The sequence below is a fragment of the Struthio camelus genome, chromosome 9 (genome assembly GCF_040807025.1).
Source record: "Struthio camelus isolate bStrCam1 chromosome 9, bStrCam1.hap1, whole genome shotgun sequence".
Classification (NCBI taxonomy): Eukaryota; Metazoa; Chordata; class Aves; order Struthioniformes; family Struthionidae; genus Struthio; species Struthio camelus.
The window spans coordinates 18,921,235-18,948,844 of NC_090950.1; the positions used below are offsets into that span (position 1 = coordinate 18,921,235).

The 27,610-nt window shown below is 46.3% G+C and overlaps 3 protein-coding genes across 10 annotated transcripts in view; 1 reads left to right on the plus strand and 2 right to left on the minus strand.

Annotated features, from left to right (window-relative positions):
* Positions 1 to 13,481, plus strand: part of LOC104148789 (probable cation-transporting ATPase 13A5) — a 35,934-nt gene extending 22,453 nt beyond the window's left edge. The window contains exons 17-30 of one of the 3 annotated variants that reach the window (XM_009682118.2): positions 1,309 to 1,426; positions 2,051 to 2,175; positions 2,306 to 2,469; positions 3,258 to 3,380; positions 4,227 to 4,306; positions 4,966 to 5,008; positions 5,870 to 5,979; positions 6,904 to 7,000; positions 7,984 to 8,056; positions 8,679 to 8,853; positions 9,511 to 9,701; positions 11,264 to 11,352; positions 12,357 to 12,437; positions 13,275 to 13,481. In XM_009682118.2, coding sequence (XP_009680413.2) covers positions 1,309 to 1,426; positions 2,051 to 2,175; positions 2,306 to 2,469; positions 3,258 to 3,380; positions 4,227 to 4,306; positions 4,966 to 5,008; positions 5,870 to 5,979; positions 6,904 to 7,000; positions 7,984 to 8,056; positions 8,679 to 8,853; positions 9,511 to 9,701; positions 11,264 to 11,352; positions 12,357 to 12,437; positions 13,275 to 13,481 — 1,676 coding nt within the window. Of the gene's footprint in view, positions 1 to 1,308; positions 1,427 to 2,050; positions 2,176 to 2,305; positions 2,470 to 3,257; positions 3,381 to 4,226; positions 4,307 to 4,965; positions 5,009 to 5,869; positions 5,980 to 6,903; positions 7,001 to 7,983; positions 8,098 to 8,559; positions 8,854 to 9,510; positions 9,702 to 11,263; positions 11,353 to 12,356; positions 12,438 to 13,274 lie in introns of those variants that run through there. The other 2 variants (XM_009682119.2, XM_009682120.2) reach the window with 2 other exon arrangements.
* PLAAT1 (phospholipase A and acyltransferase 1) lies at positions 1,469 to 18,808 on the minus strand. Of its 6 annotated transcripts, XR_011142734.1 has the most exons (5): positions 18,691 to 18,808; positions 17,634 to 17,878; positions 16,806 to 17,074; positions 16,564 to 16,727; positions 14,859 to 16,396 (listed from the first exon to the last, which is right to left on the minus strand). XR_011142734.1 is itself a non-coding variant. In XM_068953648.1 (4 exons), the coding sequence occupies exons 2-4, from the start codon at positions 17,770 to 17,772 to the stop codon at positions 1,656 to 1,658; spliced, it is 681 nt and encodes a 226-aa protein (XP_068809749.1). In that variant the 5' UTR covers positions 17,773 to 17,878; positions 18,691 to 18,808; the 3' UTR covers positions 1,469 to 1,655. The 6 variants fall into 6 exon arrangements, 5 of the variants coding, with proteins under 5 accessions (XP_068809749.1, XP_068809750.1, XP_068809753.1 ...); XM_068953648.1 differs by lacking the exons at positions 14,859 to 16,396; positions 16,564 to 16,727 and adding an exon at positions 1,469 to 1,928; XM_068953649.1 differs by lacking the exon at positions 16,564 to 16,727 and having other exon boundaries at positions 13,270 to 16,396.
* A 1,146-nt stretch (positions 18,809 to 19,954) lies between these two features.
* The window catches only part of LOC104148851 (IgGFc-binding protein), an 87,437-nt gene continuing 79,781 nt past the window's right edge, over positions 19,955 to 27,610 (minus strand). Inside the window, exons 110-116 of the mRNA XM_068954737.1 lie at positions 26,499 to 26,675; positions 24,968 to 25,098; positions 24,261 to 24,460; positions 23,172 to 23,310; positions 22,698 to 22,829; positions 21,695 to 21,806; positions 19,955 to 21,351 (exon numbers count right to left, since the gene is read on the minus strand). Of these exons, the coding sequence (XP_068810838.1) occupies positions 21,186 to 21,351; positions 21,695 to 21,806; positions 22,698 to 22,829; positions 23,172 to 23,310; positions 24,261 to 24,460; positions 24,968 to 25,098; positions 26,499 to 26,675 (1,057 nt within the window). The 3' untranslated portion in view covers positions 19,955 to 21,185. The remainder of the gene's footprint in view (positions 21,352 to 21,694; positions 21,807 to 22,697; positions 22,830 to 23,171; positions 23,311 to 24,260; positions 24,461 to 24,967; positions 25,099 to 26,498; positions 26,676 to 27,610) is intronic.

A 27,610-nucleotide genomic window follows, 5' to 3' on the forward strand; every position in this document is an offset into this window, starting at 1 on the left:
ACAAACAAGCCTTTGGATCAATGCAATAGTTAAAAGTCCCTAGTTAATAGCACACATACAAAGAAATTAATTGCTTGTTTGTAAGGTCGAGATACACATGGCCCAGCGGCTAGCGAGATGTACAGACTAAGGTTCAGCCACTGTACAGCCCTGGGATGATTTGCACCAGCAGAAGCTATAGCTCACAAATGATGCAGATATGTCAAAACACCCAGAGTAGGTGTAGGATCTTGGTAATTGCACTTGTCATAGCAAGTCCGATGTTGCATACACATTCTTAATTTTTCTGTTAATTTACTGACCTGTGAATTCAGCACTGAGTTACTGCCGCAGCTTGCAAAGGCTTTAAATCACAGTGATAGGAAACTTGCTGTGGACATGCAAATTACTGTTATTAGGGATAATTGCCATTAGCACTCCAGCCAAGACTTCTGTCCTCCCTCAGCAGACAAACAGAGCCTTTTCTTTTTTTTGCGTTTTAGCAATATTACAGGTCTATTCTCAAATTTGTCTGCAAACTTGAAACTTGAGTCACGTTTGCCTGAATGCTTCAGAAGGATGCCAAGCAAACACAGTACCGATGATCTGTGGCTCTGTGGCTTGTTATTTCAAATGCAATGACCTGAGAACAGGTGAAAATGGTTTTGAGGGAGAATGGGAAGATTAAGTTTAATACCATCTAATGACACAAACCTCCAAACAATTCACAGTTAGCAAGAAAAACTTGTTTAAAATGAAGTTATATTCTACTTTCTTCGGTGTCTAAATGTCTCCTCTTATCCTGTCTTAATTATTTCTATATTGATTACAGCTTAATAAATAATTAGGTACTGCGCTGTAAGGCTTTGATTGCAATATGTAGTGATTACAAAATACTGCAAAATTAAAAGGAACTCTTTACTTTTAGAGTCACTGGAATGATCAGAGAATTGAAAATTTACGATTTGGGAGAATTCTCCTATTAAGGCATGAACATAAAATAATTTTCCTAGTATACCTCAGCATGTAGGCAGCAAAGCTCAGGCCAGAATTATGAAGTCAGTTGTGAGTCCTCTGCGCAGTAATTCATCCTTCTTACCCGCACCTCAACATGCATTTAAAAGGGTGAAATAAATGGATAAATCCCTTATTTGAACAGCCAGTCACAGAGCCTTGGTACAAAATGGCTGATTTTTTTACTATGAGAGGGCATCGTGCTCTAAGTAAGGCTATAATATATCCTAATGGACAGACATTTAACACTAGAAAAGAAATCAGCAAGCATGAAGTATTTTAACCATGCAACTTTTTTCCCTGTACTGTAAACAGTCCCAGCTAATTTCGTAAAGGAGCTTAAGACGTACACGAGCCAGGGCTTCAGAGTCATTGCCCTGGCCCATAAAGAGCTAAACCCAGGGGAGGATGCAGACGTGCGCAACCTGAAGAGGTAAGGCTTGTTACGGAGCTGCCCCATTTCTTCCCTTATCTGCTAGTTTGGACCAGCCTCAGAAGGGTCTGCCCAGCCCCAGCCCCTTCCCAGACTTTCCCCCCTTTCCCGACAGAGGAAGCACAATGGCAGTAGCTGCACCATATAACACCACCTTCCTGGCAGATGGTGATTACACTGCTAATTACCCAATATGCTAATGCTCGTGTAAGGCTCACTGAGCTGAGTTTCAGAGGCTGCTGTCAAACAGTAATGAGAGCTGGTTATTGCGTTTCAATATGGCAACGAACTGGGACCGCAATAGGAAGTAACTCTGTGCGCTGCAATCTGTGGGCTTCAGCCAGCCCGCTCCTGCAAGCGTCCGTCCCTCTGTACACGCGTCTAGGCTGCCTCGCTCCTTCCTTGGGGCAGCGACGTAGAGGAGCCGCAGTCTGGCTGAAGCTGCAGAGATGTCAGTGCTTGCTGAATGCTTCGTCCTGAATTTGGCATGAGCTGGGTTTCCCTGCAAAGAAAGGGCATTTCCAGTTGAGTACGGCTTCCCATCAACCCAAACCTGCAGGGAGAGCCTCACCCTCCGCGCAGTCCCCAACAACAGCGTGTCTGTGTTTCTGTCCTTGCTCTAAGAGAGGAGGCAGAGTCCGACCTGACGTTCCTGGGCCTCCTGGTCATGGAAAACCGCCTGAAGCGGGAGACGGAGCCTGTGCTGAGAGAGCTCGCTGCTGCCCGCATCAGGAGCGTCCTGGTCACAGGTGAACCCCCGGCTCACCCTGCCTGTGCAGCCCACCTGGCGCTCGCCAGCAGCAGCTCCGTGGCCTCCACCTGGGTGGTTGCGATGCAATGGCAGGCATTAGCGGTCTGCCTTGCTGATGTTGTTTGCAGGGGACAACCTTCAGACGGCTGTGACAGTAGCCAGGAGTGCAGGGCTCGTTCACAGGGCCAGCCGAGTCATCGTCATCGAGGCGAATGAGCCAGAGGGCTCCACTCCAGCTTCCCTCTCCTGGCAGCTTGCAGAAGACGGCAAGACAAGCGCAGCTGGGCCCAGTGTAAGCACAGCTGGGGACAGTTGCATTTGGGTGACAGCTGGAATTAACAAAGCTTTAAATGTGTACTAATCAGATGTGTCACCTGGACTCCTTGCTGGGTGTCTTGCAGCAGCTATGAGGAGGAGGGGAAAGGCCCGGGGGCTGGTTTATATCTGCTGCCCCAGGGTACGCAGAGGTATGATATGGCCAATTCACCTTTCAGGGAGAAACAACTAATACAGCGGATCTTTGCTCAGGACAATACTTAAAATAGCTATGTAAATAAATGCCTGTGCTTTGCAGATGCAGCGGCCACTCCACTCACGCTTTAGGTGCACAGAATTCACAGAAATACTTGCCTGGGTGACTATTTTCTGGACCAAACTTCAGTGCCTAAACTAGCAGGGTTACGCGTTGTACCTAACAAATATTAATTACACATAGAAACGCACCTAGCAAACCAAGTGTTGCCAGGCTTGCAGAGTCTGGCACAGGGTGTTGCACCAGGCTGATCTCCCCGTTAGCCTGGTGGGAGGCTGCAGACGTGGAAACGAAGGGGCGTTTTGGAGCCCTGCAGCTCAGGGGCAGGCAGCAGAGCTGGGCGTATGGTGGCGGTGGGAGAGGGGGCTTACTGCGGAGCTGGGATGCTCCTCTGCCACTGCAAACTCTGAGTGGCCACAGCCAGGGCTAATCATCATCCGTGAAGGGGAGATGGCTCCAGAGATAGATCTGTCCCAGGCACAGCCCAGGCTGTATGCCTTCAAGATGTTGTGACTTCAGTCTGAGAATAAATGCTGTCTTATTTCTAGGAGATATGTATTAATCATGAGGAAAAGGTGATCTTGGAAGGAGAAACCTGTAACTACCATTTTGCGATGGATGGAAAGACCTATCAGATTATTACAAAGCACTTCTACAGCTTGCTACCGAAAGTAAGTTGGGAGGGAACAAAGCACTTGCTTTCCTCTCCCTGTTTTATTTGAATGGGAATTGTGTTCAGGCCACTCCTGCCTGAACCAGAAAGGTACTTTTCTGTCAGTACTTATCACACTGTTATTTTGCATTTTGACAGCTCAGGATGCTTCCCAACGTGTCTCAAGTTTCACCTGAACAGCTTGCTTTCAGCATCTGTTCTTCTGAGACTTCAAATGACAAGGTTAATTGTGGTGCTGTGAGCAGCTGTACCACTCCATGGTCACCTTCTCAATTTGAGTTTAATTAAAAAAATAACAGCCCATTTCCCCATGTACCACCACCATAGTTGGCAGTGGCTTCTGCTCAGCAGTGCATCAGAAACTTGAAATACTCTCATCTAGGAGCAGAAATCTTACTCCTGTCACCTAGTCCATAAAATAGCTAGAGACGGGAGAGATACTTTTTGGCCAGATTTTCAGGTAGGAAAAAACTCAGGCTTAGTAATACTCTGCCGATGTCAACCACTATCTGCTGTGCACTTGGAAAACCCTTAACTTTGCTACTCAAAAGGCTGTTGCAGAGCACATGGCATTCACTGTTTTCCCAGCACCTGCTATGGAAAGAGCAAGAAAGAAATCAAAGCATGATAAATCTGACCCTAATTTAGAGGAAACCCTAACTTCAAGGGTAGCAAAACCTTGGCAGGATTTGGGAGACAGAATTGGAAGATTTTAAGCACATATTGGACACCAGTCAAGGAGGGCTGATCCCACCCCAGGTGAGGACAAGCTGACCTCTTCAGGTGCAACGCAGCCTGTGCCATGAACGCAAGCCTGAGGCCAGCCTGCTGCTCTTTCTTGCAGATATTACTGAACGGGACTGTCTTTGCTAGGATGTCTCCTGCCCAGAAATCCAGCCTTGTTGAAGAATTTCAAAAACTGAAGTAAGGTTTTGGGGTTTTTTTGTTATTGTTTAAAAAAAAACAGTAAAATGCTTTATTTGAAGTATAATTATACTAGCTAGTGCTGCTACAAACCCAGCTTTCTGATCCTCCTTTACTCCGCGTGCAATCCGCGTTCACATCCTTTGTGGTCACCTTCTTCTCAGTTTGCCTACAAGAATCCTACGTGTCAGGAGTAACTTTACCTGTCGACCAGTTTTAGCTGCTCTCCATTGCAATACAGTATGCAGCATTATCTGAGGATGAGATAAAAATATAGACCCAGACTCTAGCACACACAAATACCCTCTGCCACCCCCTAGCAATTCCTGCAAAATGCCACTGAAAGTCAAGCTGCAGCCACAGGAACTACTGCAAACGTGCACACCCTGCTCCCTCTGGAATAAAATGGCGTTGTTTCCTTTCCTGCTATAGTCTCTTTCCAAATTTAATTCTAATTTTGATCTCTGTACCCTGCCTCAATCCCTCCCCATATGTGATTAACCCCGTGAAAGCAGCCTCCTTATTCTCACTGCATCTTTCTCCCTCAGTAGGGTGATGTGAGTACTGATCTAATACACCTACGCCAGTGAGTATCCTACTGCATGATCAAATAGTTGCATGCAAAGCTTATGTGTTTTTCTCTCTTTTTCCCCCGTTAGTTACTACGTGGGTATGTGTGGTGATGGAGCTAATGACTGTGGGGTATGTACAAGCTAATGTCCCATTCTTGTTAGAAGTTGCAGCTCATTCAGTATAGCGAGTACGGTTGCAAGGGGCTGTCCAAAAAACGTTTAATCGGCATTTTCCAAGTCAGCCTGTGGGTATGTTCAGTCAGCATGTCATTATAAAACACAATCTAGGTGCATTTTTTTTTTCATATTACTATACAAAAAAAAAAAAAACAGAGGAGTATTACTGTGTTTTTTCCTCCTGAAACTGGGGGCAGGAATACTTTTTTTTACACATTTGTTCATATTTACAATTAATCTGATTCGTCTGCTGGGACGAGAATGTAAAGCTGATGGCCTTAGTTAGAAAAATTATTATATCATCTATTATATTATCTATTATTATATACATAATGTAATAATATAATAACGTATTGGTTTTACAAAAGTTGCCCACAGCTCACTGCTGAGTACTAAATAAGAGGTGCTGAGGTCAGATTACTGGGAACTCATAAGAAAGCAGTAAAAGAAATACAAAGAGGACATTGAAAGGAATAAAAAGAAGAAAGAGGAAACGCTAATATAAATACTTTAACAGAAGAGGTATACACAAATTCCAGTTTGAGGGAGAGCCTACAGCATTGTTCAAAAGACTAAAATAGGTTTAATGGGATTAAACGAACAAAAGAGATATTTAACAAAAGAGATATTTCCTTCCTTGGGGAAGGAACATTATCTGGAAAATGAGATCAGTTAGGCAACAGAACAGAGGAAGATCAATTACAAAGGGCACTGAAAGCAAAGCTTGAAAAGCACCAGTAAACGTATGGCGTATGGCGCAGGGTGTGAGGGGTGTAAGGATGTCTCTCCATTTTCTTACTCCTGTGGATTTCAGGCTTTGAAAGTGGCCCATGCAGGAATATCGCTGTCAGAGCTCGAGGCGTCCGTGGCTTCCCCTTTCACGTCCCAAATTCCCAACATACAGTGTGTACCGGAGCTGATCAGGTAGGTTTGCCCGGCGCGGCTCCGGCGCAGCCTGGGCGCACTGCCGCCTGCCCGGAGCTCCCTGTGCCGAGCTGCTAGTGGCAGAGCACGGGAGCGAGCAGGATCCTGAAGCAGCTTGGTAGTAACAAAAATAACTTGTGTTCACTTATTTATATTTTTATGCCTATTTGTGCAAACACACACACACAGAGAAGGAGAAGGGGAGAGAGAGAGATCTGCCTGTACGTGTTTGCCTCAAGGATGTGGAGAAACCAAACAATTCCTCAGCACACACGTGAAATAAAGCAGTTTTTTTTTTGCTGGTGGTGGTGATGGGGTTTTTTGGGTTTTTTTGAATTTTTAAGTTCAAGGGCTGTGAGTGTTTTTGTGTTTTTAGGAGAGCTTTGCCCATGCTGGCTGATTTTTTTGGAACAGGCACAGGAACAGAGTCACATGAAAAGGCAGGTGTTACAGTGACCACAGAATAGATTTACTTGTCATTACTCTAAAATGTTGACATCCACATACTGTACGTGGTCATGGAGCAGCCAGTAATAATGCCATTTAACTTAAATATATGCAGAATAGAAATGCACCTAATTCCCAAAAGTGTTGAGCAAATTAGTAATGAAAAAAATATGAAACATTAGCAATGAAAAAAGTAACAGCAGGCTAAGCTAGGTATTAAAATTGTAGCTGCAGAATAACGGCAAAGAAACAAAACACTGCTGACGAAGGGCTAGTTTAGTGGCTCTGCAGTATCTCAAGGCCAAAGTGTTTTTCTGTGGAATTTAGACTCTTTCCCATTCTTCTTAATGATCCTACACAAAAGTGGTTGCTCTTACAAACAGACACCTTCTCTAGCACTAAGACCACAGTACTGTGTCTGCAGCTATAAGAGGGGTTTTTTGTTTGTTTGTGTTTGTTTGTTTGTTTTTTGAGCAGGGAAGGTCGAGCTGCTTTGGTTGCTTCTTTTGCTGTAGTTAAATACCTGACCCTTTATGGCTTGATTCAATTTTTTGGTACTGCTCTGCTGTTTTGGGTAAGTGTATAGTACCAATCTTCTATCAATGAAGATATCCTAGCATCCTGGGTGGTGGAGGCCCAGGAGCGGGACTTGCTATAAAATGGATGCTTTGGCAGGGCAGCTTTCCCCCTCTGCTGGGGTTAAAAACCAAAAACCTCTAAAAAGAAGAAAGTTTCCCATGCAGAGGAATAAGAGTAGGTAGTTCTCAAGGAAGAATGACCTTTGTTTATCACTGTTATATGAAGAGTCTTCACTATTTTTCTTTTCGCTGATAAAAATTTTAGAAGGAAATGGCTTTTACTCAGGGCCACTTCTAACCACGTCCATGTACATCTTCTGAGCGTGGTACCTCAGAGGGTGAAGGGCATCAGGCAAATTGAGCTACTGTGAATTAGCTGGGTATGACCCAGCCGTGGTGGGAGAACAGAGGGAGTGTGTTGTGGGTCACTGCACAGCGACAGCACATGGCTGCTTCCTTCTGAATACAGCTTGTTAGGGAGTCATATTTTCAAGGCTCCTTATCAATAAAATAGTTAAAGTATTTCAGATAGATTTCATATTTATGTATTTCGACAATTCTGATACTATCTGCTTACCCGGTCCCTAGTTTGGGCCTACCACCTTTGACGGTGCTCCCATTACCCAAAGACATTTCACGCCTGGCACAAAGTGAGACTCTGGTTCTTGTTGCTGTTACTGTGGGCTGGGAGTGCTTGACCTAGTCTGAGTTGTCCATTGGCACTAGTGTCTCCTGGAAAAAGGATGGAACAATATTTAAACACCGTGGGGTCACCCACAAGTGATACAAATTAGCGGGAGGTTCAGTGGGACCGTACTGACCTGCACAGCCTGCAAGCTGGTCCTTACAGGGTTGTATCAGGGCCTGGACGATGCTGTTGCTGGCACGGTGTTGCTTTGAAACAGCAGCTGGTGCTACAGGTTGCATCATCAAAGTTGATGCCTGTTGTCATGTGATGCTTTCTTTATTTTTCTTCCAGCAACTGCAAATCTTTGGAAATTACCAGTATTTCATACAAGACATCGTCATTACCCTTCTGATTTGCCTAACAAGTAAGCAGCTCAGGGAAACCAGCTGCGTGTGTTTTAAGAGTGTGAGTGTAAATAGTTAACTTCATTTTTCAGTAGAAATTGAAATGAGGAGCCAAGTTCTACTGTCAGTAACATCATAACCATGGATGTTAGAGCAATCCCCAGGGCCCAGAGAATGGGATTTGGCTCATAATCCCTTGCAAGCACAGTCACAAGAAACCTGTACAGAGCAGTGAGCGTTTGCATGTGCGACTTTGCTGAAAAAGGAGCATTTGCTCCTATTATGTTAGCTCCTTTAGTTTGACTATGTGAGTAGTACTCAGAGTGTAACTGCGTGTCTTGGCTCGCCTGCATGTTCTCAGTGTGAGATGCAGTACGGTCTTGGACTCCCGTGGAGATCACCATCTGCAGGTGGCAATGATATTCCCCAGCTCTCTATGTGTTTTCCTGTGGGGACGTGGGGATTCGGAGAAATTCAGGTGGAAAATAGTTGAGATCAATGCCATTTCTTGCTTATTTCTTAGGGCCAGACTTTGTAGCTCTCACCTGCAGTGAGCGGATGGGTGACCTGTGTGCAGCTCTGTTGGCTCAGCTAACACAGAAGGATGTTGGCAGGCAGGAAATGTCTATGGTTTCTTTCCAGTGAGCTTGACTGAGGCCTATCCAAAACTGGCACCCTATCGTCCTCCTGGCCAGCTCATCTCTCCTCCCTTGCTACTTTCCATCGTCCTCAACATGTGCTTTACTGTGGTCATGCAAGCCTGCGGCTTCCTTCTGGTGAAGCAACAGCCCTGGTACGCAGAGGTGGCGAGCCACAGGTAAGTCCCTCTCTTGGTCTCTGATCCCCAGCTTGCAGATCAGACTGCCAGCTGTGCACAGCAGCTGTGCGTCAGCAGCACCCCAACCCTTCCCATCGCCTCACCAAAGCTCAACGATTGCCTTTTCCCCGTGGTGTGCTTACACAGCACCACAGCGAGTGTTGCCACAACACTAGTAAGTTGCTGCGGATGCAAGGATAGAAATCTAAAGGCTAAAACACTTCTGTTCCTCAAAGGTGTCCATCCTCCAAAGCCCGCAGGGCTCTGCCTAGCTGGAACTACCAGATAAACAGTCGATGTAGAGCAGGGATGCGTGGCACAGCACTGAATCTACATCGGCACCCCAAGGGCTGTGCTGTTGCACTGCCACCGCACTGATACATCATTGGCATAAGCTTCCTAAATCGTGTGCAGGCAGCCAGGGTGTGTGCATGCACGTTCAAAGGTTGTGTTGCTCACCAGAGTAGAGATTTCAATGTAGACTGAGAAATTAACTGATTTTTTTTTTTTGAAACAAACTTAAATGTGGATTTTGATATTGTGGATGATATCAGGTTATTACATGAGGTTGGGCAAGGAAGAAGAGAGAGAGTGGCTGCTTGCAATTCTTTGCTCCTGAAGAGAGCAGGAAGAAAAATGCCAGATGTTTCCTTACAGACACTGCTTTACGGGAAACCAGACCCAGAACTCCACCAGCCCAGGAGGAAACAGTACCACCAGCAGCGTCAATAGCAGTGTCCTCAGTTATGAAGGTACTACATTGTGGCCACTGTCTTCTATCAATTGCATCATTATGGCCTTCGTCTTTTCCAAGGGAAAGCCCTTCCGGAAGCCCATCTATACTAACTGTAAGTAGAGCTGGATTAATGTGTGCTCTGTAGACTCTCATTCTTGCCACAAAATAACACTGGCAAGAGAGGCTGCTAGGAAAGTAATGCTGTGATTTCATTTGTACCCACACCATTGACTGGCACATAAAATAATTGTTGATATATGTTAGCTCCTATTTCACTATCTCTAGAACAAGCTCAGCTCCCATCTCTTACATTAGCTTCTTCCTTGAGATAACAAGCGGCACAGCTGAAAAAGGAGATCACATCTTCATTTGGAAAATACATATTTTCTAGAAGATGATGTGCTGGACTTATTGCCAGACCTGTGTATTATCATGAACACAGAGAGCAAACAGAGATGAGATGAGATTTGCTTGGAAACACATCGGAATGAGCTCCTCTGAGAGCCACAGTCTGGCCTTGCCTGACCTCTATTCCTGGAGATGAGAGAGAGCTATGATGAAATTACAGTTAAAATCCTCTCATGATAATCCTTCCTTTTCTCTTTGAGTTTTGCAGAGATGCTTTAGCCCTACTAGACTTCAGCTACTGATAGCTCCTTTGCAGTTGCACTTTTTACCCACACTGAGAGGTCAGGGCTTTGCTTAACCTTGGCACTGTTGATTTCATTTGCTACGTTGGGAAAAGACAGGTCCCAAAACATGTTTCACAGAGCACTGATCACCTGCAGAAGACAGACAATGACCAGAAAGAAACTCCCCTAAAAGCAGTCAAGCTGAGTCGGGAGAGAGGACACTTTCCGCTGACTAACGTGCACATGTGTCTCTGTTTTATCCCTTGTTGGGGAAAATTGCTAGCAGGAAGCAAAGGGAAATTTACTTGTTTTTGCAACCCATTCCATCTTGTCCCCTTTTCACCTTACCAGTGAGCAAGGTTGCCAAGAGGCCGTTGGGAGCTGTTGACCCAATTTGTCAAATAGTTTTAGGTGCCCAGCTCCTGGTACCTGCCAGGAGTTTGGCACCTCCAAACCTCTGAGCCAATTGCGATTGCTCTGTGTCCTCCTGCTTGTCTGGAAAAGGGTGCAAAGCCAGACATCAGCTGGCAAAACTCTCCCTAGGGAAGGCACTTGCATAGCCCACCCTTGCCCCATCAGTGTAAGTCCCTGGAGCAGCCGGTCCTGCCCTAGAGGGGACAGGCCACAGGAACAGGAGCCATCACACAAGGCTGCCTTTGCTGTCTGAGGTCTGGGTGGACAGCTGAGCGCATGGAGACAGCATAGAGGCAAGGATGCTGATGCTGTACTGTGCTTTTCTAATGGAAGACTCACAACTAGATCAATGCCTTTTGAGGCAGTTTCCTTTGGTTGTATAGGAAGAATCAGAATGTGCCAAATCACTTGTGCAGTAAAACTAGTGTAAGTGGAGAACTGCTCCCCACCAGCCTGTTGCAAAGCTCTTTTTTTTGGCAAAAGTAGGATTTTAGACTAGGAATTTTACAACACGAGCATTTGGGGCTCCTATCAGCACATATGCAGAGTTAGAAATATTCTGGTCACCAACTCCTCCCCCCCACTCCAACCTCCCTTCTCAGGGTCAAAAATGCTCTTGTTTCTCTAGATGTGTTTTCAGTCTTACTGGCCCTCCAGCTTGGAATCTGCCTCTTCCTCTTCTTCGCTGACATCGATGCTGTGTATAGTGGCATGCAGGTAAGCATAAATGAAACATATGTCCTTTTCATGCTGCATGGTTTTTTTTTTTTTTTTGACTCTTCACCTGAGCATGCAGAGCACAAGCTACAGCTACAGTCATCTTTGAGATGAATTTGCTAGTTTGGCACTGACTGAGCAGCCCTTTGCAATGTCTCTAACATCCATCTGGCAAGGATTTAATCAATGAGTTATTCATCTTCTCCTGTAAAGACTGGGCATCAAGAGGGAGAAGAAAAGTGCTGATAGCTTGCTGGTTTTTTTTTTTTTTTCCTCTCTAATAGAAAAGCACAATAGTGTCAATTGTGTTTTTTGCATGCTAGAGGCAGCTTGCTGGCGGGGGAACCAAGTGGGCAGGGAATTCTGCTGCTGCCGCTGCCACCCCCTCCTGGAGCGCAGGGAGCACATCCAGTGCTGTGGGGCTGCTCCCTTCCTGGCACCTTGATCTAGTAGAGGGATACCAAAGCCAAAGCACTCCTGTGAGCTCAGTGAAGGGCAGAGGACAGACAACGCCTTCCAGCGGCACAGCCCAAACCTGGGGATTGACCTGCAGGGAGCTCGGTGCAAGGACCGGGCCTTACTGCAGCCTGGGCAGCTCATCCCCCTACTGTCCCTACACAGGATCTTATACAAGGTTTTGTTAGTGTGGAGGTCTGGCATCAGGGTTAGCAGGCAGAGGACAGGATCTATGCTTTTTGCATGACCTGTAGCTCCCTAGAACTGTTTAGGTATCTAATCCTGATCCAGGCTCCTGATCACTGGTGTCAACAGTAGTTTCAGTAGCCAAGGTGAGTTAGGTGCCCATGTGCCATGGAGAATCTGGCCTCAAACTTGTCAGCATCTCTATAATAAGAGATATTACTGTTACAATTACTGTTACTTCCTACTGCCTCCTCCATGCTTGCCATTGGAAAAATGTTAGTCAGCCTCTAAAATCTTTGGGAACAGATGCAAATCTTGGCAAGGCGTTTAAACCTAGCTGCGGTTCATATCTTTTCCAACAGTTTCTTTGCACTCCTGTGATCTGGAGAGTTTATGTCTTATTGATGCTTTTGGTCACCTTTTGTGTATCTTTTTTTACAGAGGTGAGTATATTTATTGACCTTCCTTTCCCTGGGGGTGAATGGGAGCAGTGTCTGTTTGTCTTTCCTCCCTTATTAGCAGCCACACTCTCCTCCTGCAGAAGCATGAACCTGCAGGCCTCTTTTCCCCTGCCCCCCCCCATCAATCAATCAAATCCATTTCACTCAGCATCAGAGGCTTTAGACCACTTCTCTTAAGCCTTCAGGGGGAGAAATAAATTGAACGTTACCAGTAAGGAAACCCGCTCTCCTTACTTGCTGGGAGCAGGACTGGCTCTGCAGGTAGTGGAGCAGACAGCTGCACGTGCAGTTGTCTGGTAGTGACTTTAAAGCCCTTTCCTTCTTGATCTAAAATCATTCAGGCCAGAGATTGTATGGGCTAATGCAGTAATTAAAAAACAAAACAAAAAAAAGAAAAGAAGCCCAGATGCTCACAAATAATATGCTGTGGGTCAGAGATGGCTGTGTTTCACCAGATAGGGTCATGGAGCTGTATCCAGAACTGGGTATTGCTCCTTGCAAGAAAACAAGAGTCCCAGGAGGAAAAACTTGTCCCTGAGTAGTCCCTTCAGCTAAACAGATTGACATTAGTGTCATAAAGATACAACTAAGCAGAGTCTTCCCATCAACTAGGACATGTGATGTCCACATAGCATTTGGTGGCTGCTTTGCGGAAGAGGTGGGCACGCACATGCCCTGTGCTGTGCTCCCTGTTGCCTATAAGAGCCAAGGCTTACAGGATTTTTTGCACATATAACAAAGGATGGTTTTTGTTCACTGAACACTTCTCCCTCTCCATGAAGAGCAACAGCCCTGACTCTGCTTTGTGTCACTCCACAGGATGTTATCTTGCAAAACAAACACCTCTGGCTGCTGCTTAAATCCTCGTTTGGGTTCCAGTCAAACAGCCAGTACCGGAAATGGCAGAGGAAGCTGCAAAAGGATCCAAATTGGCCTCCCTTAAATGCAAAAGATTTTGCAGCAAAAAACACAAATGAGATTTATGTTAACCCAATATACGAACCTAAGGCAGGGGCTGAGGGGTAGGACGGCATATTGACTAGCTTGCACTGAACAGTCCACACTTTCATCACTCAGTATGCACAAGATTCACATTTTCTTTAAATACATGAGCAAACCAAACATTTCCAAGGCGGACTGGGCCTGCTGTGGCTGTGCCCTGGAGCACAGACAAGCAATATTCTCTCAGTCACTGGCAAAAAAAACCGACTTTGGTTCCACTCTGTGGCCACAGCAGGTCTCAGGCCTTGCCAATATCCCCTACAAAGTCTCAAGAAATACTGAATGAAGTGATGGCTTCCACTGTGTCACATCATGATCCCATGCCAGGTTTTGGCCACCACTCCACCAAATCCTGTCAACGTATCCACTGAACTTAAGGGCAAGGCAGTTCCAAAAAAAAAAAAAAAAAAAAAAAAAGAAAAAGAAAACCTGTGACCTAATCTTGACTCCATGGGAGAGCATGCATTGCAAAATTGCAAAAGCCAGCATTAAACAACACCCTGCAGCTCCCAAGCCCTATAAGACAGGCCCAGATATCATGTAATTCTAGCGTTCTTCCATCCTGTAGTGATGTGAGAGGACGCACGCATTGCCCTACCTGGCCCCCACCTTGACAGTTTCTGCACAAATATAGCTCAATGAATACATAAAAGGTGTAAGCTGTCACGTCAGGCTGGGAAGGCTAGCAAAGTATCCACAAAGATATGTCCCACTTAAGCTTGCAAAGTCTGAGGAAGGAAGAGCTGCCACCTGCTCTGCCACACACAAGCACAACTGCCCCCCCCCCCCGAAATGTCCCCAAATGACCCCAAATGTCTCCCCTCCGCAGAGCTGGCCGGGAAGGGTCAGTGAGATAACCCACAAGCTTCTCCATTGTGCCTGCACATTTCAAGAGGGCCTACGGCAGGATCAGTCCTGTTTTATCTCAGCTACCGACACTATAGTTTCTGCTGGCTCAGACTCATACACTTTGAGCACGACACGCAGAGACCTAAATGCTATCCTCACTTTGGTATCACATAGCACTACTACTTTCAAGGACTCGGTGGAAAGCTGCACTGAGCCTTGACTTTTTGCTTTAAATAGGTCATGCCAAGAAGGAAGGGTTTTAATGTGCTCTAGAGCTCTGCTGCTAAACAGGTACAGGAAGCTGAGCCTCTCTAGATTAGCTTTTTCATTTTTAATCTTTCAGTGACCTAATTAGTTAGCCATGAAAGAACTTTTCATTACATTTGAGGCAACTGAAAAAGGCCTTTCAGGTGCAGATTTATTATAATGTATTTTCCCCATACTAAAAAGGAAGAATGCTATTTAAATGTAGTAAGAGAGGTCACTACAAAATATGACCAGATGGCTTTGCCTTGTTATTTCAAACACTGGAACAACTAACGTTTTTTTAAAAAAAAAAAAAAAAAAAAAAGCAGCATCTGATTCAGCTATGTACATGTTAAAAGCAGATAAATATAGCAAGCCTTTTACAGCCAGCTCTTTTGTGCTCATCTCTTCTTACAGTCCAGGCAGCTGCACATGGAAAAAGCAACACAGGATTTAATTTCTTATGTGCAGTCTGCAAATAACATGGTTCCAAACATGCAAACCAAATACTCCCTTCAGACAGCAATCAATCACAACTTTTCTAACTAGTTTTCTCATGAGACAAGTCACGCAGCAGCTTTGTGACTGGCAAATAGTTGGGCTCTGTAGATTTTGTGAGATGTCACATAGACGCTGCACAGGTGCTTCACCTATAGGTGAAGCAGGGACACTGGGCTTAACCTACTGCTGGCTGGAGGAAGATCTTAATTGCGCTGGAGCAACAAGCTGCTTAAACTTAATTTTGGACACTGCAGAGAAAATGGCCCCGGCTCCAGACATGGCTCCTGGTTGACCTTACAACTCACTACAGCCTTACGTTAAGCCTCATCACTTTGGGAGACCAAGGAATAAGCTTGGTCAGGTCCAGTACCAACAGTTACCACACTTACACGGATGAAGAGGGAAATTTTATTTGCATAGAGGTCCCAATCTGGAACAAATAGCTGCCAGAGAAAAAGCCAGCTGGGGGGTTTTGTTAGACTCCCAGAGCACTCAAAATGTGGGTCTGCTGCTCTCAAAAGGAGTCAGAGGAACCAGGGAAAGGGATGCCTTGCAGGTGGAAGAAAACCAAGCAAGACACCGCCATGCCAAAAACAAAATGCCAATGTAAAACACATGATGAGGGAGTCATCTCTTAAGATCTGCCCTTCCTTCCTGCCTCCCTCACTCTCAAGAGCAGCTCAGAGTTCAGGAACTGCAAGTATAAGGGCCAAAACACAGTACAGGCCTTGTCTAGCATTTCCCAGGCAGTCTCATGCGGGTCCAAGCAACTGGGATTTTCAACTTGTACAGAGACATCAGCTGGAGGACACGTAATACCCCTTGGCAATATTTTTATGTTACTTTTGTTTTCAAAAAAAATGCAAAAATGTTTCTTCAAATTGGTTTAAAAAGGTTATTAAAAGAGCTCACAGGAAGCACTCTATAGAAACAGCACATGTAGAAAGACCGTTAGCAGGCTCACTGGACTAGTCCTCAGCAAAGCAGTAGGTGGGGGAGTGTGTGTGTGTGTGTGTGTGTGTGTGTGTGTGTGATATTTGCTGGAATTTGCTAGCTCTGCAAGACTAACACGGACATCATCACAACGTAATGCAAGCAGCTGTGGCAAATAGGGTAGTGCTGGTCTCATCAACAGCGACACATTTGTTAGTCTCAGTTGCAGCTACAGCCACAAACTGTCCTGCTTCCATCCCAGCCAGGGATCCAGCTAGTCTGCTCTGACCGCTTATCACGAGAGTCAGTCAATACTGTCTTTCTCTGGATCTGCTTCGGAAAAAGCCCAGCAAGGAGAAGGCACCAGCAGCAGCCGTTACAAACCCAATGGCACTGATTGCTCGGCTGGCCTGCAAAGGGAGAGCAAAACACAGACTGGAAACACTGTGAGTGGTTCCCCTCCCCGCCCAGGCATGCTGATGATGACCAGGCAGACGTAACTGAGACAATGATTGAATACGAGACACACACATACCCCATAAGCAGAATGGTACAGACCTAAGGCCCAGACCCTTACCCTCCTGGCTGTGGCGTTCAGCAAGAGGGGCGCTACTGGAGCTCAGACTGTAGCAAATCTTATGGTCCAGTGTCTCAGCCAGACTGGGAGCAACGATGGGTTGGTCTCAGTACTTGGGTTTTGCCGTCCCCAAGGAGTTCGCTGGCTGTGACCGAGTCCAGGGGCTCATAAAGAGAATTTAAGTGCATGCTTTGCAAGGAGGAGCCATAGAAGCATGCACAGAATTACTCGGTGTTCCTTACCTGTTCAGAGACCCCCTCGCCGTAGCGGAGCAGCGTCACAAAGTGCTCACAGTTGTTGCCAAGCAGGTCATAAGACACCTCCTGGTCGATGAGGTACTCAGCGCGCCGGATGATCTCCTCCACGGGAAGGGGAGGGTAGGTGTCGTCGTACTTGTTGTTGATTTGGTAGGTGTCGTTTCCCACCACATCCTTCAGGAGCTGCATCCTCACCCGGGCCTTTCTGCTAAAGACTGACTTGGCGCTGGCGAATGACGCCGCAGGCCCTTCATCTGGGGAAGACAGAGTCAGGATGAGCCAGGGTCTTGCCCCTCCGAGACCCCAGAGCAGTTTCTGGCTGGCTCCTGGAAGTCCTATGGGTGATACCTGCCTGGAGACGCCTGCGCACATTTGTGCCCCCAGCAGCAGTGAAGGGGACAGCAGTAACCTAAAAGGAACCTGTATACAACCCACAGAGCACTGAGGGCAGCAGTCTTCCCCCAGCCACAAGCCTCCCCCAGAAAAGGGACGTGCAACCCTCTCCACACAATCCTCTGGAGCCTACCAGGCTCCTCATACAGGCTAGTTCTGAGGATTTTCCTGAGAGGCAGAAAAGGTCTTGAGATACAGCATGTCCCTGCTCCACTGTGAACAGGTTTTTGAATTAGTCACAGCTAAGGATGGGCACAAGGCCACACAGGTGGCAACCGTTGCTCCTCCCTCACTTTTGGCCTCTTGTTCATCGTGATGCTGTCAAGAAACCCAAAGCTGCCCAGAGTCAACCACCTGTCCTTGGAGCAAGGAGCTCCTGGATCACCCCAAGGCACCCTGCTGCCATCCTGCAAGCCTTACCTACAGGTGTCACGTTGATGATGTATCCATCCCCCAGGTAGAGGGCCCAGTGCTGATAAGCTGGTCGGAAAATCTCGATCAGGTCCCCAGGCTGGGGGTTCCCAGGGTGCGTCGCGCTGAAGCTCTCCGTAGCTGCCATCTCAGAGGGAGGGGAGCTGGTGCCGGCTCACGACATGCCCCTCTCATAGGGCAGGCTTCACACAAGGCACAGAGGAGCGGGGAGACCTGGCGTGCGCAGAGGCCATCTGCTTAGCAAGCACAGGCAAAGAGATCATTAGGGCGCAGCACTGGCCACGTGCAACCCGCGCAGACCACCCGTGACACGTCCCGTGCAGCGGCCAGCAGGCACCGACCAGAGGCTGCCGCCGGCCGCTGCGCAGCTGTCCCCCTCCCGCGCTGCAGGGGCCCTGCCTCAGCCCTCCCGGTCCTGCCTGCTGGCAGCACGCTGGCATACTGTCAGAAACGCAGTCACCACCCCTCCAGCGAAGCGCTGCAGGCAAAGGGTGAGGCAGTGTTTCTGTGCCCCAGCCCCTCCTGCCCTTGCAGGCTGGCGCCCGTCTCACCCAGCCCTCGGCGCAGCGCAGTCCCCCTCCCCCGCGGCGGGGTGCGCAAGCAGCCTGATTTATCCGCGCTGCCTCCTCCCTGCAAGACTCCGGCTCGTCCCTCCCTACCCACACCCTGTTTCCGCTGCTTTCGAGGCCCTGCTCAAAATACCGCTACTTGTGCTGACGCTGGGGCAGCTCTGGCGGAGGGTCGCAGCACCGTAAGGGCTCCCGGGGGTGCAGAGAGGGGCGCCCGGGCGGGGGGCACCTGCCCCCACGCTTTGCAACAGGGCGGGGGCCGAGGCCCGGGGGGATGGGGGGGTGGGAGGGGGGGGCCTGGCGTGCCCCGGCGCTGGGACACCCCGGGGAGCTTGGCAAACCTGAGCCTGCCACCGACACCCCCGCAGCGCACACCCGGCACCGGCAGCGCGAGCGGGGCTCCATCCTGCTGGCTGATGCCTGCAGCCCCCCCGGCCCCCCTTTTCCCATTCCCCCCCCCCCCGGGTCCTGCTCACCCCCAGCGCCCGTCCTGCTCGGCCGTGCCCGGGCTGCCGCCCCGGGCAGCCCCGAGCGAGGCCAGCAGCGGAAGCTGACCTGCCTCTTGGCTCCTCCCGGCCGCTATAAATAGGGAGGAGCTGGGCAGGCTCTGGGGTGGGTTGTGTTTGTGCTGTCTTTAGGGAGCTGCCTGCCAGCAGAGCAGCCGGTCTGCAAGGCTGGGTGAGACTCACCTCCTGGAGGGTGTTTCTAAAAATTCCTGTCTCGTAGGAAAAAGCTCCTCCTGTCCTTGGAGAACATGGGCAATCACCTCCTTGCCAGGAGCTAGTGTCACACCTCTCTTGCCCCTGCCAGCTTCAGGTGTGGGTGCTGGTGTGTGGAGCAGGGACAGCTGTCCTACAGGGCTGAGTGGTAAGTGAGCATCTCTTACTGGAAAATTTTTAGAGAGGGAGAGGTGATGCAGAGCAGCTGTTTCACTTTGCTGTCAAGAGGATGTAAAGGAGGTGGAGCTCAGAGTAAATTCAAACTGCCATTTTAGGGCAAAGAGATTTCTAGGATGGCTTGTCATGTCTTTCATATTGTGGCTGAGGGATTTCCTTCAGGACACTGAAAGTGTCTCATGCTGTCAGCTGATTGTGCCTAGCATGAGCCTTCTCAGCTGAGGGGCAGGAGAGCACAGACGTCCTGAGTGTGGATAGGCAGAGATGGCTGTCTCCTTTGCCGTTGCCAGTGCAGCACGCTAAAAAGGAGGGCAGGTGGCCACTGTCAATGAAACTGTGCTCTTGGTCAGTTGAACTAAGTATTAAATTAAGCTCGGCATTTTGAAAGTCAGATGAGAGAGCAGGTAGATGATTATAGGAAGATGAAAAGATTAAACAGCAGCAGAAGGTACAGAACATGTGGTACCTCTTGGTAGCCTCACTGTTTGACCTGGCATTGTTAGAGGCAGACAACAGTAACACTTTATGGAGTTAGTCCCTTTCTGGCTTCTCTTGACATGCAATAGTTAATTCAGTGAGTGACGCACTGAATTGCGGTTCTGCTTTGTGTAGCACCTCCTGTTTCAGGTCTGAAGTATTTACAAGGCTTTGCAGTGGAAAACCAAGGGAATTCTTGAAACAGAAAGGGTATCCATGGAAACCCAGGCATCTGCTTTACATGGGCACATACGGGCCCTGTTGCTTGAAAGTGCTTGGGCTGTGAACCTGCAGGATACAAATTGGCCTTTGCTCCCACCGACTTCAACAGAAGGTGAGCATGGTCAGCACTGCATGACACTCACAGAATTGCCATGTTAGCAAGTGTGAGAGAGCAATAGGAAGCTGCTGCTGAACAGGCAGGAAAGATGCTTTTATAAACACTGTGAAATTCCAGTGTGAATTTGACAGTTCATTTGTGCAAGAATAGGTCTCTTGCACTGATTAATTTTCATTATATAATGAGGCTGCAAGCCCCTTTCTATTCACGTCCACTCCTCAATAGCTGTGTGTTGTTCATGTATGGACAGCTGGCATGTTCTTGAATGGCCTGGAGTAACATTCCTTTTATCCACCTAACTGCTCATAGAGGTTACAAATACTTTTCTGGCTAATAGCATGCATGAGTTTATGGGTACAAGGGAAAGGGAAGGGAGAAGGGGCAAGTTAATAATAACTGGCATTATGGCAGAAACAATGGGAAGCCTGCACTGTTCCTCACTATTGGTATAATCAAGAGGGAACCTGCAGAGAACTGGAAAACAATCAGAGACCATAATGAAATTTCACTTATGCCTCAAAGGCTTCACTCATGGCACTGGAAATTTGTTTAGGGCTGGCACAAGGCCTAGGCCTCGGTCCGCCAAGCTACGTAAGAGTGGTCTGTCATGGGGTGGGTGTCTCAGACACTACATGTTATTTGGCCTTGCCACAAGCAGCTTTGATATTCTGCTTTTGGGGGTCCTTAGCACGGGTTCAGGACTGAGCTGATGCAGATCTCTAACCATGCTTGTGACAATGTAGCAGCTTCAGAATTTGAAAAGACCCCAAGGAGAATTTATGAGAAATCAATTAACAGGCTCTCATTCTTCAGGGGCTGTCTGTTATGCTTTGCTTAGCACCCACAGCCACAGGGATGATGACAATTTTTGTTCTCATCTACTCCACCCTGATCACAAGGAGGCAGCTGTCATTCAATTGGCTCTTTCAGCCCAGCACTCCCAAGGGGGAGAGCATGTCATCCCTTTACTACGCCTGTCACCAGATGAGCTAGGTGTCTTCACATATATTTCTCTCCCCGACTGGACATTCCTTCCCAGGAGAGGAGCAAAAATAACATAGTCTCTAATGTAAGTTAGGAGTCCTTCACTTCAATATGGGTCTATAACACAAGGTCCTAGATACTTTAAGAGAGTGATTTCAAAGGTCTTCAGCAAATGCAATGTTTTATTTGGTATTATTTCTTCTCAAAGTATTTTAATAATATTTCTAATACAAGAGAAAAGTAATACAAATAAATGGGAAAAAGTAACTGTTAACTACAAGTAGGTACTTTGGGATTCATTTTGATCAAATGCAGTGTTCACTATGCAGCCATAATCTTGCGCATATACACTGTCATCTAGTGCATCTCTGGACTGGTTGAAAGATGAATCCCTTGTTTTGTCAGTTCTTTCCAATGAATGCTGCTTCTTCCTCTTCCTTCTGTCCCAAAAAAAGCAAACCAAAACCAGCTTTAATTTCTATTCTTAACTGTAGTGAGAGGCCAAACAGTGGTGTGAGCATGAATGAAGTTGAATTTTGGAGATTCCTAAATTTTGTAATAGTGATGCATAGGCCTTATGTAATAGAAATGGCATATGTTGATTCCTACAGACAAAGGTAAGTTTTCCCTCACATTCCTCAAATGAGCCCCTGAATGCTCTGGTTCCTTTCCGGTCCTGCCGTTTTGTGACTAGCAGGAGTTCTGGGGTACAGATGTGCCAGAAAATGTGTTTTTTATGTGTTTTGTCTCTGCGGAAAGTAGCAGAGCTGGCAAAGGCCTTACCTGGACAGGTACACTGCAGAGGAGATGAGAATGAGGACAACAACAACACCTGCCACAACTCCCACAGCAATGGCAACCGTATTGTCCTTGGTCTCTTTGAAAGGTGTTTCATCTGAAGAAGAAATAGGAGCCCTGTCAGTGAAAGCTAACTACTGCAAGCAGAAGCTTCTTCTCAAGCGTCAAATAGACATGCCTGTCTGCTTGGTTTATACTCTCTTTTCTGGCTAAGGTGGCTTTCTGGAGTGTCTGACCTCTGACCCCTTCTTTCTGGTTGCATGGTCACACGCTCTCACCCACCAAAGGCAGACAGAAGTACATAAACATATTATTTGCTAACTGAATGCAGATTCCAAACAACCAGTAGCTACAGGATGGCTTCCCATGCAGGAGAGTCCAGGCCATTTCTCTGTGACACTTGTCCCAGTGGAGCTGTTTATTCTGTTACGTTAGCTCTCAAAACCGGTCTCTAAATCCACTTACCTCTGTTAAGTGCAAACATAGCATCTGGTTGTTGTCACTACTGTCTGTGCTAATGGTGCCAGCAGACAGGCAAAAGTTAATCAAACATGGCTCCTCCATGGCTCAAGCCAAGAGGATCCATGTGGCATTTTGGAATATTTTCTTTGAAGTGGACCCCTACCCTCTGTCACAGTTTCATGCCTGAGGCTTATTTCAGACATGAGCCAGAGCATGAGCTGACATGGAGGCAAAGTGAACTGCTGGGGACTGCTGCGGGCTTCTGAAGTAGGTCTGGCCAAAACAGACTGATGTAACAGTACAGACGTGCCCACTTAGTCTGTGGTACCAGGGCCAATCCTTACTCAGGGGAATAGTGTCAAGGACTTGGCTGCTACTACATGCAGTGGAAGGTCAGCCTCTGCCCTGCCCTTGATTACATCACGACGTGCCCATTAAAAGATATCATCAGGTCCCAATCTGATCTAACACCTGCCTGCCTTTGTGTGTGTTATGCTGCCAGTGAAATCCAAAATAATTTTGTTACCTATCCGTTCAGCCTCACAGTTAAGTCCTGTGTACAGTTCTGGACATTCACAGGAAAAGCTGAAAGAGGTATCACTGGTAGTCTCAGAGCAAACACCATCATTCTGACAAGGACTTGGCATACATGGCCCACCTAGCAAAAAGGAAGAAGAAACACTTCAGAATCTCAGATGATCTAACACTGAGAGAACAGTTCTTAGTTAGCTTACACTGACTCTAACGTATGCTAGACATGCTCCATATTGTAAGGCCCGTTCTTTATTTCACACTTGACAACAAGAGTGAAGGAAAGAAACACTGTTTCTAAGATGAAACATCACAGCAAGATCCCTGGTATATTTATGATGGGATTTTCTTCTGTTCAGACTCTGTTGCAATTATCCCGGACTCAGTGATGAATTCTGCTGCCCTAAAAGCAGTAAGTCAAGACTTCTTCGCACCAAACACAAAGCAATAGGGTTAGGAGTTGACTCACTTCTGTAGCACCCACGAGTATAGTTTGAAACACCACAGATTTCATCAGATGCACACACTATGTTAGAGCAGGAGACGGTGGAGCTTTCTGTGCACTGGCATGTCTGAGAGCAGTCATCAGTAGTGAATGTTTCTCCAATCTGCAAGACAGCAGTTAAACATTAAAAAATATCAAATAAAATCAGCCTTAAAAGCATGAATGGAGTACTGGGGCCCCATGTTACTCTCTCCAGTGCCTTCCTGATGAAGGAGAACTGGACACTTTTTTTTTTTTTTCAATAGTTTGCACCAAAAAAAAAAAAAGCAAGCAGCCTACTAATCCAGCTCTTTGAAACTTGAAGGAAGCCCAAGAAAGAAGGCAAGAGAAGGCTTGCCTTGGGGTTTGAGATCCTATTGCCAGCTTAAACATTGTTAGTTGCGCATGTACCTAACTGTTGCTAGAGATAAGAGACAGTGGCAGATGAATCGTATTGTACCTCCAAGACAATGTGGAAAGGTGCCATGTGCCATTTTTCTGGCAGGTCCCATGCTCTTTACTGGCTTAAGCCTTATCTGCCTCAAATGTTTAGTGTTCACACAGAAATCTGTGAGATTATGAAGCTGCTAATCTGTTCTATCCAGCAGCTAAAATGGAAGATACTCTGTATTCCTCAGAGGCCAGCCTTTTTGAGGCTCTCTTCATGCTACAGCCACCTTTGCAGACACTCAGCCCTGCCCCTACCCCTCTTCATTTTAGGAGAGGGACCATAGTGACTGCTAGAATTTCTCTGTAACTGGTTTGTTAAATTTAAGAGCCTATTAGGCCTTTATTTAGAGTAAAGGTGAAGAATTAACATGGAGGTTACAGTTTAAGCATATGCTTCCCCCAACTGCCTGCCTTGAGCTTTTTGGCAGGCAGGGATTCAGAGGCACACAAAGCACTCCACACTCTCTCCCCTTCCTCTAGAGAGGAGAATATCGTTAAAAAAATTGCTGTTTCTAACGCAAAGTTGCACACTGAGCAGAAGAATGAAGAGGCTGTCAAAATAATAAGCAGGAGAAAATATTGTTTGGCACTGTGGGAGCTGTCTGGCCCACTCAGACACTGTACCTCATAATATTTGTCAAGGTATATGCAGCCACATTGTTTGTAAGGCACACAGTCAAAACCACTGAGAACATAGCCAGGGAGACATTCGCAGCCTTCAACACAGGGCGAGTCGCACTCAGAGGGGCTGGTCAGGTCAGCACAGGACGCTGGGCATGCAGACATGCATGAGCTGTAGTTGCTGTTGGCAGGACACTGTATTGCTGTAAGAATCAGGAGAGCTAGTTATAACAGGCTGCTGTGTGTTACTTACCCATTGCCTTTTCAGTGCCAAAGGATGTTACGATTTTGTAAGAGGCAAAATGATGAATACACATGCACAGAGGTATGCACACGTGTATAATAATACTAAAGTTGTAAGTCAAGCACTGCAAAGTCAGGAAATGCACTGTCAAAAGTTATTTGTGTGCTGTGCTCTCAGTCCTGGTGTTCACTGATCTCAGATAACTTCTCACACGTTCACAGTAGCCATTCCCGTAAGTATGAAAAGCCATTCCCATAAGTATGAAAAAATCTACATAAGATCCAGACGAGGGGACAGAAGAGCAAGGGTGCATCCCAAACTGTGAGCAGTGATTGAAGTGTGAGTCAACGTGGTTTCAATCTCTGAGAAGCTTTGATACATGGCGGTTCTGCAGAAAGCCTCAAAATTCAGATTTTAAGAGTCCTTCCTAGGTAGAAACCACGCATTCTACTTCTTCCTTACTTACCACAAGCTGTATGTTGCCTCCAGCCTTCCACGTTGACTCCTTGCTCCTGACAAGCCAACACGTACTGCTCCAGACTGCGACATAACGTGGCATCATCATCTCCTTCCATGCACATATCAAAGAGGCAGCTCCTATGTACAACATGAGAAAGCGTTTATTTCTAATATATTTGTTGTCGTTTATTTTTAGCTGCTTTTCCCCCTTACTCTGAGTTAGTTCCATTTTCCTGTACCTTGCTGCCAGAATAAAAGAAAGAAGAAAAAAACCCCAAATCCTTGGGAAAATCCAGTCATTTGTTGTGCACCTGCTGCTAACATGACATTTTCATATATACACGAGCAATAAACAAGTGTCTGACTGCTTGTCACAGTGAGTTTTTTCATCTTTGCTCTCAGCTTCTGTTTCAGGCTGCATGGCTACATCTTGCTTAGAGAGCACTTCTTAGTACTAAGTCTTGTATGTGGACTACAGACTTCTTTCGATATTTGAACGCTGTCCCTACGACCATATATCTTGAATATGAACACAGAATTCTGGTTTAACCAGTGTTCCTTTGCCAGTGCTACCTTCTCAACTTTGCTCATCATCTGAATATTAACAGCCTGATTTTCAGAGGCATTGAGAACTGAGGGCAATGGGATCTGCAAGTATGCAATACCTCAGAAAGATCAGGTAGACACTAGGAAGTTAAAATAGGCTTACCAACCAAATTCTAAAGCGAGAAGAAAGGTAGGTCTACATAAAGAATTGGGATATAAACACTGAAGTCAGTGGTCCTGTTTATTTGGCTTAACATACCTTCACATTCCTTTTATAGCTAAGAGGGACTTAGAAGTGGACATTAGTTAATTAGCATTAAACACTAGTTACAATGATATGACTAGAGAAAACTGGCAACTACTAGGCAAATTTGTGACTGATGAAGGATTAAGGTGAGGGTGACTCAATACATTTCATGTGGTTCAAAAAGAGGTATGTAGGAATTAGGTATGCTGGAGGCCAGAGGAGTCTTGACACACAGCAGAGGAAACTTTCTTGTCGACACCAAGATACTCTTCACTAACCTGTTTTTAGTACTTCTCCATGCAAGAAGTGTCACTGACAGCTTCAGCCTTTAGGGTTATAGCATAAAGGCTACATTTTATGATGCTAAAATTGCCAAAAGGAACCTAACAGTGCCAGATACCAAATTCTCAATGACACTTGTATAATAACACTTGTAAGTTGTTTGAAGTTCTGTTTAATGCTGCTGTGCTCTCTATCTGTGTAGCAAAATAGGAAAGCTACTTTCCAGAGCGAATAGAAAAGTAAAATCCTAACTAGATGGAAAGATGGATCATCATAATTTTTTTAAAAACAAATAACAGTAACAGCAATAATGACAGCATGGGGCTCAATTCTGCAAAGGTACTTACTATCCTTGATTCCGATTTCATATCCTTGAAATTGAAAATGCACAGCTCTTCTCAGAAAAAAAGCACCAAGAGGATTTTGGAAATGGGGAGAATAGTTGTCTGCAGCAGAGACTTACGTGAAATAGAAATCTGGTGAGATGGTAGAATGGCAGTTTACAAAAGGACCATTTGACTCGATCAGGATTTGACATCTAGAAGTGCTGTTTTGTTGCTCCAGCTGATTTTTATTGCAGCCTTGGAAAAGCCCTGGATCTGGTTCCTCCTCAGAGTTATCTTCTGAAGTGACATCTCGCCTGCAAATTAAGTCATTGTGAAACCACCAGTTCTCTGAACAGTATTCATAATATTACTCTCCAAATAAGATCACAAGAGTACTTCTACCTTGTGGTAGAAGTGTCAGTGTATTTCTATCTCATGGCTTATCCTGAATGGAAGGGAACAGATAAAGCAAATCAATGAGGTACTAGAACCATGTCTGAGATTTATGGGCTTTTAAACCAAAAGGGATAGCTGTAATTATCCCTTTGGACATTCTGTATGATCCAGGTTTCATCCAATTTCTCCTCTATCCAGTCCTTTCAATAAACCTTGAGCCTTAGCCAAAATGATGCAGCTGGAGCAGGCAAGCCATTTCTCAGAGATATGCTCACTTTCACTGAACAGCTGGCTGCATGCCTGAAGGCCAGAATTCTCCTCTAGGCATAGTCTGCAGAGCCCATTTCTGCTTTCTATTATTCCGCTAGACAAGTTTTTGCAACAAAACGATGTCCTGTCAACTAATACAATTCCATTTACTTGCCAAAAATGTTCTGTGTGAGTGGCTAAGCAACCTCCAAAGGATTTTCAAAACAAATTGAGAAGGCAGAAGGAGGGAAGAAAACTTAGTTCCCTATCTGTTGCAATTTCTGTGTGGACTAATTAGTGTAGAATTGGCCTCACCACAAATACCACACTCATTTATACTCAGAAGATTGTCCTATCTTTCTTTGTACTGTCAGGAAAGAGAATGTAGCTGCATGAACCTGGCACAGACCTAAGCCATCCCTGCGCCACAGTAGTTGCAATGGCTGTGACTCCAAAGAAGGACAGTGAACTGGAGTAATGCAGTGACGGCTCAGGCCTCTCTTAGTTAGACAGAAGATCACAGATAGTTCACCTTAGTGATGAGAAGGAAAAGTTCCTACACGCAGATCAAGGCAAGAAGAAAGACCAGAAACAAGGCAGCGTA

Coding starts and splice junctions, on each gene's coding strand:
- PLAAT1 (XM_068953648.1), bottom strand. CDS start 17,772: ATGGCAGCTACGGAGAGCTTCAGCGCGACGCACCCTGGGAACCCCCAG. Junction 17,075..17,633: donor CATCAACGTGACACCTGTAG/GTAAGGCTTGCA, acceptor TGTCTTCCCCAG/ATGAAGGGCCTGCGGCGTCA. Junction 1,929..16,805: donor GCGAGGGGGTCTCTGAACAG/GTAAGGAACACC, acceptor CTTTCTTTGCAG/GGAAACCCAGCTCATGCCAA.